General features: G+C 44.3%; 1 protein-coding gene across 1 annotated transcript; it reads right to left on the reverse strand.

Moving 5' to 3' along the window:
- Nucleotides 1-3,331: 3,331 nt before the first annotated feature.
- LOC141102653 (uncharacterized) lies at nucleotides 3,332-9,392 on the reverse strand. The gene is made up of 2 exons (XM_073591562.1): nucleotides 8,932-9,392; nucleotides 3,332-7,973 (listed from the first exon to the last, which is right to left on the reverse strand). The coding sequence occupies exon 2, from the start codon at nucleotides 7,962-7,964 to the stop codon at nucleotides 5,691-5,693; it is 2,274 nt and encodes a 757-aa protein (XP_073447663.1). The 5' UTR covers nucleotides 7,965-7,973; nucleotides 8,932-9,392; the 3' UTR covers nucleotides 3,332-5,690.
- Nucleotides 9,393-10,349: the final 957 nt, after the last annotated feature.

A 10,349-nucleotide genomic window follows, 5' to 3' on the forward strand; every position in this document is an offset into this window, starting at 1 on the left:
AAGGAGGAGGGAGGAGAAGAAGGGAGGGGGAGGGAGGAGGATAAGGAGGGAGGAGGAGGAGATGGAGGAAGGAGGAGGGAGGAGAAGAAGGGAGGGGGAAGGAGGAGAAGAAGAAGGGAGGAGGAGGGAGGAGGAGAAGGAGGGAGGAGGAGGGAGGAGGAGGAGGAGGAGGGAGGAGAAGAAGAAGGGAGGAGGAGGGAGGAGGAGAAGGGAGGGGGAGGGAGGAGGAGAAGGAGGGAGGAGGAGGGAGGAGGAGAAGGGAGGGGGAAGGAGGAGAAGAAGAAGGGAGGGGGAGGAGGAGAGGGAGGGGGAGGGAGGAGGAGAAGAAGAAGGTTGGGGGAGGGAGGAGGAGAAGAAGGGAGTGGGAGGGAGGAGGAGAAGAAGGGAGGGGGAGGGAGGAGGAGAAGGAGGGAGGAGGAGGAGAGGAGGGAGGAGGATTAGTTGTGGAGGCATTGAAGCAGAGAAAGACATTCATCAATCTTTAAGAGATAGTTTTCAGTCCCCAGAAACCTTGGGAGTAGTACATGGCTGGGAGGAGGCAGTTCAAGATTTCAGTTCTAATTCCAAACTAATCACAGCATAGCCGCCACGCACCCCCTACCTGGAAGTTGCGTATCACGTACTAGATATGTTGAGAGTTGATTTACTAAAACTGGAGAATGTTAAATCTGGTGCAGCTCTCATAGAAACCAATCAGCTTCTAGTTCTAAAAAAAAAGCTTAAAAGGGGTTGTAAACCTTCATGCATCCTATGCATTAAGGTAAAAAAAAAACCTGACAGGGAGCGCACCTCCCCCCCCCCCCCCCCCGTTTTACTTACCTGAGACCTGGAATTTCACCTGACGGAGACGCGCTCTTCCTATGCCCGGTGTTCTCGACTCTTGATTGGATAATTGATAGCAGCTCAGCCATTGGCTCCAGCTGCTGTCAATCAAATCCAATGACGCGGGCTCCGGGGCCGAGTCCTACATTCGGCGTCTATCTACACCGAATGATGGACTCAGGAGCGCGCCTGCAAGGAACCCCCCCCACCCCGGGAGAGCTTTTCTTCAAGGGGGTTAACTGATCAGAGGAGGAGCTACGAGAGCCGCTGAGGGACCCCAGAAGACCAGGTTCGGGGGGCCACTCTGTGCAAAACGAACTGCACAGTGGAGGTAAGTATTACATGTTTGTTATTTAAAAAAAAAAAGTTCTGATTGCTCCAGTTTTAGTAAAACAACCCCACTGTATTATATATACTCTAAGATATATTATACATATTGTATCTTTTTCTCCAGCATATTTTAGGTAATGATAAAAAAATGTGTCTGCACCTCTCTGTCCCGGTGACAACCATTCCTTCTATCATGGGCGTTACAGGCACAGGAAGTGAAGGAAAATCTTGCCAATGGGGCGGCACACATGAATAAAAACCTGACAGATGTTGTTATTTCTTTCCTGCTCTATTCAAAGCTACAGTGCATCTGGAAAGTATTCACAGCACTTCACCTTTTCTACATTTTGTTATGTTACAGCCTTATTCCAAAATGTATCAAATTCATTATTTTCCTTAAAATTCCACAAACAATTCCCCATAATGACAACGTGAAAAAAGTTTTTTGAAATCTTTGCAAATTTGTTAAAAACAAAAAAAATCCTGTGTACATAAGTATTCACAGCCTTTGCCATGAGACTCAGAATTGAGCTCCGGTGCCTCCTGTTTCCACTGATCATCCTTGAGATGTTTCTACAACTTGATTGGAGTCCACCTGTGGTAAATTCAGGTGATTGGACGTGATTTGGAAAGGCACACACCTCTCTATAAAAAGGTCCCACAGGTAACAGTACATGTCAGAGCACAAACCAAGCCATGAAGTCTAAGGAATTGTCTGTAGACCTCCGAGACAGGATTGTATAGAGGCACAGACCGGGGGAAGGGTACAGAAAAATTTCTGTAGCATTGAAGGTCCCAATGAACACAGTGGCCTCCATCATCCGTAAATGGAAGAAGTTTGGAACCACCAGGACTTTTTCTAGAGCAGGCCACCCGGCCAAACTGAGTGATCGGGGAAGAAGGGCCTTTAGTCAGGGAGGTGACCAAGAACCCGATGGTCACTCTGACAAGAGCTCCAGCATTTCTCTGTGGAGAGAGGAGAACCTTCCATAAGAACAACCATCTCTGCAGCACTCCACCAATCAGGCCTGTATGGTAGAGTGGCCAGAGGGAAGCCACTCCTCAGTAAAAGGCACATGACAGTCCGCCTGGAGTTTGCCAAAAGGCACATGAAGGGCTCTCAGACCATGAGAAACAAAATTCTCTGGTCTGATGAAACAAGGATTGAACTCTTTGGCCTGAATGGCAAGTGTCATGTCTGGAGGAAACCAGGCACCGCTCATCACCTGGCCAATACCATCCCTACGGTGAAGCATGGTGGTGGCAGCATCATGCTGTGGGGATGTTTTTCAGTGGCAGGAACTGGGAGACTAGTCAGGATTGGGGGAAAGATGAATGCAGCAATGTACAGAGACATCCTTGATGAAAATCTGGTTTAGAGCGCTCTGGACCTCAGACTAAGGCGAAGGTTCATCTTCCAACAGGACAACGACCCTAAGCACACAGCCAAGATAACAAAGGAGTGGCTACGGGACAACTCTGTGAGTGTTCTTGAGTGGCCCAGCCAGAGCCCAGACTAGAACCCGATTGAACATCTCTGGAGAGATCTGAAAATGGCTGTGCACCGACGCTCCCTATCCAACCTGATGGAGCTTGAGAGGTCCCACAAAGAAGAATGGGAGAAACTTCCCAAAAATAGGTGTGCCGAGCTTGTAGTATCATACTCAAAAAGACTTGAGGCTGTAATTGGTGCCAAAGGAGCTTCACCAAAGTATTGAGCAAAGGCTGTGATACTTATGTACATGGGCGGAGCCTGTGATACTTATGTACATGGGAGGAGCCTGTGATACTTATGTACATGGGATTGCTTTCGTTTTTTATTTTTTAAAAATTAATAAAGATTTCAAACAAACTTCTGTCACGTTATCATGGGGTATGGTTTGTACAGTTTTGGGGAAAACAATGAATTTTGAATGAATGAATAATTTAATCCATTTTGGAATAAGGCTGTAACATAACAAAATGTGGAAAAAGTGAAGTGCGGTGAATACTTTCCGGATGCATTGCAAAACAAAAATGTTTCGCCCAGAAATTTGAAATGGGTTCAACAGCAGTTGGTCAAAATAACACTTTTCAAAATGCCCCCCCCTTTTTTTTTTTTTTTTTTTTACAAAAACATATTTACTGTCATTAGATGCTCGGTCTGTGACTTGTCAAAATACAAACACAAAGGTTCAACTTTGTTCAAGATTCACATTTTATTTCTAATTTGATTCATTTGGAAAATGTGTGAATCTTGGCTATAAGTTGTATGAAAACATTTGAAGGTTTTCGCAATAAATAAAATGGTGAACTAATTTCAAATAAACATCCTGGCCACCCCCTTCCTCAGGACCCCTCTGCACATGTTGGCCTTGATACCCCATGCTGGGGGTATAAGAGTCGGTGCACTTACCTGGAGTGTATATCCATCATATTGCTTACAATGGCAAGCACTCATTGTCCAGCATGACCACATGACTATGCTAACCAATGAAAAGTGCTTCTTCTTCTGGGACACCTTACTGGAAGAAGCAGCCCCAGACGCGTTTCTCATTGCTCGGAGAGGTCACATGACCGTGCCGACCAATGAGCCTTGCCATTGCAATCATTATGATGGATACTCATTCTGGGGCTATATAGATAAAATGTAGTTAGTAAGTGTATGGACCACTGTGCCGGCAGCACGGGGCATCCTGACCACTACATGCGGCGGGTCCAGAGGGGTGGCCAGGATATTTAAAGCGAGTTCATCTTTTAAAAATTATTTTTGGAAAGGTGAATTTACCCTTTAAAAACACTTCAGCCCTGGAAGATTTACCCTCTTCCTGACCAGGCCATTATTTTGCGATACAGCACTGCATTACTTTTACTGACAATTACACAGTCATGCAACGTTGTACCCAAATAAAATTTATGTCCCTTGTTTTTCCCCACAAATATAGCTTTCTTTTGGTGGTATTTGATCACCTCTGCGGTTTTATTGCGTTATATCCAATTTAAAAAAAAAGAAAAAAAAAGGATCAGCGGGTGCCAGTAGACATCAGGTCTTCGTGACCGACTGATCTGATCGCGCTGTGTAGCAGGAGCGAGCCACCGGTGGCACGCACTCTCGCCCAGTACACAAAAGTACAGGATCATGTATATATACACACACATGATCCTGAGCAACATGTAAAACTGCTATAGGGCGGTCGGCAAGTGGTTAAATATTTTCCTACAGGATTCACACATTTTCCAATATAATCAAATTGGAATTTGATTAATCCAGTCATGTGATCACTTTAATGAATGAGAAGCACATCTGAGGCCTCCTCTTCTGGTAAAGTGTCCCAGAAGAAAGAAGCGCTTCTCATTAGTCAACGTGGACACGTGGTTGCGCTGACCAATGAGAACTTAATACATGAAAGTAGGTGCTACTACCTCCCAGTATTATAATGTAGCTTTATTACCAGTGCTCGGGCAGAGGCAACCGACTTCTCATCCACACAATCCGTATGAGCAAAGAAAAGCTGGCACTCCGGTGTATACTCTGCAATCTTGTGTTTATTGGCGGGTGATAAATGACAACCACAAATGTCAACGCGTTTCAGCCAAACGGGCCTTATTCATGACTGTCCTGAATAAGGCAAGTTTGGCTGAAACACGTTGACATTTGTGGCTATCATTTAACTGCCAATAAACACAAGATTGCAGAGTATAAAATGAAGTGCCAGTTTTTCCTTGCTTAGACCAGTGGTCTCCAAACTGCGGCCCAGATGGCCACATGTGGCCCTTTACTTGCCTTTATCTTGCCCTTGGGGCACTATTCCACCCACTGACACCAATGATGGAACACCATACCTACTGACATCATCAATGGGGCACTATTCTTCCCATTAAAACCAAGATGGGGCACCGATGCCAGGGAATTTTCTACTCCCACTGGCCACAGACTGGCTCCCCTAAAGCCTGAAGGACAGCAAAGTGACCCTGTGCTTAGAGAGTTTGGAGACTCCTGGCTTAGACCAATGAGAACTTGCCATTGTGAGCATTATGAACCTAAACCAACTTCAGGGTCTCCGCTCTGGCATCTATGTCCCCCATTTGGTATATTCCACCAGGGGGGCAGGTTAGGCTAGGAGTCCACCCTGACTCCACATAATCTGCAGAACAAATAGAGAAATCTCAGCCAATGAACATATTTCATTCTGCCCATGAGGGCTTAGTCATGGAGGTTGGGGCGAAACATGTTGGGGGGCCGTGGACTGGATAGAGTTAGGCAAAGACTGCTATCACCTGTTATGTGCTGGGCTTGCTTGGTGTGCAGTGGCTGAGATTTCTCTCCTTGGTCTGCGAATTGCCAGCATTATGAAGATTATTCACTCTGGAGCTCTGTACTGAGGTATATGGACCACCACACTGGCAGCACAGAGCATCAAGGCCACTATGTGCAGTGGGGTCCAGAGGAGTGACTAGGATATCTGGAGTTGGTCCACCTTTTCATTTTTCATTAACTCTTTAATATAGATTCCAAATTAGGCCATGGAATACTCTGTGAAGGAAACAAAACAGCCTTCTCAAGTCACACGTGTGGACATCTGTGGTATGGTCCAGCTATGAAACAACTGCTTGTTGGCAAACCTGAGGGTATCTGAAATCATTGGGAAAATGTGAGCTGAGGCAAAAGTACCATATACATATTTTGCAACCCAGTAATTTTTGTTTCCGTGAACAGTTTTTGTCTGTTGTGAGGCAGAAAAACCACCTTGACACCTCGAATGGTGACGCACCGCAAGCTGCGTCCTTTGAGTATTATGATTGTAAGCCAGGACTGCCAATTTTATCCGGGCCTCCAAGGCGTCCAACTCAAAGTGCATTTGCTCTTGCCGATACTTGACCATGAAGCTGTGAAGGAGGGCAGTTTGTCCTTTGTGAAAAAACATGGCAATGTTGTCCAAGTCATCGAGAAGGACTTTATCTGTCACAATCGCCCTCACTTGTTGGTAGGCCGGGCTGTTCCGGGATAACCACGGGTGCTGATCAGTTTCTTCAGGTGTTAGCGGACGGTGGGCACACGCTTTAAATTCTCTAAAGTCATCCCAGCTGTGCTGCCCAATGATGTGGTACAGGTAGGACAACCACTTTTGATGAACCAGTTGCACTTGGTTTCTGGTAGAACAGGTGGAATAGTAAAGATGGTTGGTAAGCTCTGGAATCCATTGAGAAATTTTGGCACAGCCGATTTTGCGACTGGCTGCCGTTAGCTTTTTCCGAAAGCTTTTACAGTATTCCCATATATCGTATTTGTGGGAAATGCTGTTATATTGCTCCCCCATCATACATTGAAGATCACGGTGTTTGGCTGTGCAGATGGTCTCAATGGACAATCCTTCATCCAGTAGAGTATCAAAGCAGTTTGAGAAGGCTAGCCTTTCCATCTCCATGAGGGACTTCTGATTGGTAGAATGCACTAAGTGGAGATTAAGGACTTGCTTGGTTGTGGATTCCAGGAAGGTGTATGCACAGAACCTGCCACCATTTCTGAAAGTTCCACACTGGCTGTTGCCAACAAGACAAAGAGGATGACTTAGAAAGAAGTTCTGGTTCTGCTGCTGTTCCTTATACCAGTGTAGGTCTACGATGGGAAACAGGTATTTTCTCTGCAAAACTGAGTATCTCTTGGGGGAAACAAATGGAACTCCCATAAGACTGAACATTTCAGCCACCTTTTTGATGTTGCTGCCACTGAAGAGCACAGCGGCAGCGCCTATAAGGTCCCCCATGCAAGTTCTACCTTTCATGGGCTGACTTTGCCAAAGACAACTGGTGTGACCATTGAAGCAACGTCCAATAATGGTGACCATTGTCCCTCTAATGTGCTTCTCAATCCCGGCAATGGCAGACTGGCATCCGTCACCGTGGGCACAAGTCAGTTTTTGGAGAAGCTCATCCAGGCAAGATTCAAAGACTAAAAACTTTCTCTCATGGACCAATCGATCTGCATCCAACCTGTCTTTAGAATACAAGCTGGATACTTGGTTTAATCCATCATCTGACACACAATTGGAATCATCGCTGTGGGAGTCCATTGAAGGATTTAAATCATTGTTGGCACAAAATGACTTAGCAGGAGTTGAAACCTTTTGGTAGACATGGTCATGTCCTATTTTCCATGACTCAGCCTCAAAGTGCTGTCCAAGTATGGATTCAGTATTAGTACTGGCATCCACCATTTCAACAAGGCTATTTGTCGACACATCCATCTTCCACATGCTGGTTATGGTGCTGACGTGTTTCCGACCAATCTTTGGATCGGTGCTTACTTTTTTGTTTTTCACCCCCTGGAAAGGATTGGTGCGTGTGCCGGCTTCTCGCGATTTGTAGTACATGTCCGTGCGAGTGCTCACATCCTTACATTCCACAGTAGCTAGAATACCTTTATCTTCTTGGCGAGTGCGATTGTAAGCCTTGAGAAGGGTGTCATAGTCTTGGCTAGAGGTACCGGCCTTAAACTTTTTTGGCGGTGGCGGTGCAGCCTCATCCTCAGAGTTGAAGGGCTCCCTATACTTTGGGAAGAGACTTGGAACAGCCTCAGTCCGAAGAATGCTTCTACATCCCTGAGTGATATAGCTTTCTGGAGTAAAATGGTCTGAGCAGATTCGGAAGGCGTCCGTTTTCTTGGCTTCCAGGATCCTCTGAGCAAAGGCATCCAAATTCCCAAAGTTCTGTCCTATCTTCAGTAGCCAGTGCTTTATCCTCTGGAGGTTGTGAGGGAAGACGTGCATGGTGACACCTCGGGAGGCTGACTTACGTGTCGTGTTCTTACAGCTTGCTACAATGCACTTCGGCATGGTGCCCCCCTACAACAGAGAAGAAGTTCAGATGTAGTGGATTGGACTGATAATACATAACAGTGCAACACATGCTACGGGACAGGGATACGTCACAACACACGCCACAGGACAGGTATACGTCACAACACACGCTACAGGACAGGGATACGTCACAACACACAGTACAGGACAGGGATATGTCACAACACACGCCACAGGACAGGGATACGTCATAACACACGCTATGGGACAGGGATACATCCTAACACAAGCTACGGGACAGGGATACGTCATAACACACAGTACAGGACAGGGATACGTCATAACACACGCTACAGGACAGAGATACATTGTGACACACACTACAGGACAGGGATACGTCATAACACATGCTACAAAACAGGGATACATGGTAACACATGCTACAGGACAGAGATACGTCATAACACACAGTACAGGACAGGGATACGTCATAACACACGCTACAGGACAGGGATACATCATAACACACGCTGCGGGATAGGGATACATCATAACACATGCTACAGGACAGGGATATGTCATAACACACGCTACAGGACAGGGATACGTCATAACACATGCTACGGGACAGAGATACGTCATAACACACAGTACAGAACAGGGATACGTCATAACACACGCTACAGGACAGGGATACGTCATAACACACACTGCGGGATAGGGATACATCATAACACATGCTACGGGACAGGGATACGTCACAACACACGCCACAGGACAGGGATACGTCATAACACATGCTACAGGATAGGGATACGTCATAACACACAGTACAGGACAGGGATACATTGTTAAGGAAAAGACACATAGGATACATAATGATACATTGTAATACCACACACTGTACAGTCTTAGATACATTGTACAGGCAGGGATACATATAGATACATTACACAGGACAGGATACATTGTACAAACAGTCAGGTGGGGGAGGGGGGCTCACCTCTTCCAGTCTTTTCCGAAGAACTCCAGCCTGGAAGCGAGCTCAGCCAGGAAGAATGACACTGAGCCAGGCGGGGGATTCTGGGAAATGTTGTCCTAAGAGAAGCAAAGCCTACAGTACTGAATAGAGAGAGGAACTACAGCTGTCTGATTGGCCTGCAGTGAGATACAATCATGTGACAACTGCCAATAGGAGCTGAATAGAACTGTATGAATTGTTTTTTTGTTTCTGGTTAAGCATTTGCTGGGTCATATGAGGAGAGGAAAGGAGGGGGGGCTCATAACTGTGAGATTCCCATCCCCCTGAGCCCCCTATAATATCCATCATACAGTAAAGTTCAAAGGTAATCTAGCAAGTATTATTTTAGTATTTGGCTAAAAACATAATATTACCGAAGAAGTAGTTGATACTTGGAATAGACTTCCAGCAGGTATAGAAAGTCAGTCAATAGCAAATTAATTTAAACATGCATCTGACAAACATAGATCAATATGCAGACAAAAAAGGTTAAACAAGATTAAAAAAATTATACACAGAAAATATAAAGAAACACATTATAAACACACAAGAAATACATAAACAAAAATATAAACAAAAAATATAAACACACAAAAGAAAAATACAAACAAAAATAAAAACACTATATAAACACACAAGAAATAAACAAAAAAAAGCGCACACAAAGAAAAAATGAAAAACAAAATATAAACACATGAGAAATAAACTCACAAAATAGAAACAAACAAAATAGAAACACACAAAAATCAAATACACAAGAAGAAACACAAATAAATACAAAAAATATAAATAGACAAAAATAAACTCACAAAAAAAAAACAAAGTATAAAAAAATAAATAAACAAAAATAAACATAAATAATAAAACACACACCAAAAAAAATGAAAAATAAGCACACAAAAAATAAATACAAAATATAGACAAGTAAGATATAAAGACACTAAAAAAAAAAACTAAAACTAAGCAAACAAGAAGAGACTCCGTGGACTGTGTGTTTTTTTTCCCCTCTGTCATTCTTCAGTATTTCTGTGCTGCTTCCAGCAACTTTGGGCACATATTAAAAATCATATAAAACATTTTTTTTTTTTTTTTACTTTTTGTGGCTTCATAAAGGAAACCCTGACTGACAGAAGTACAGATGCTGCCATTGCTCTTCTTTCTCTCCTGAAAATGCTAACTGCCTGGCTGCCTCTGACCTTACTGCTTGTTAAGCTGCTGACCCTGAACAAGCACGCAGCCAATGAAGTCCAAGTTAAAGCGGTTGTATAGTGTTTTTTTTTACTTTTACCTACAGGTAAGCCTATAATAAGGCTTACCTGTAGGTAAAAAAAATATCTCTTAAACCTTTACGGTTTAGGAGATATTCCCCTTGCTATGCGCCGCTGACTGCAGCGGCGCAT

This window comes from Aquarana catesbeiana, linkage group LG07 (assembly GCF_042186555.1).
Source record: "Aquarana catesbeiana isolate 2022-GZ linkage group LG07, ASM4218655v1, whole genome shotgun sequence".
Taxonomy (NCBI): Eukaryota; Metazoa; Chordata; class Amphibia; order Anura; family Ranidae; genus Aquarana; species Aquarana catesbeiana.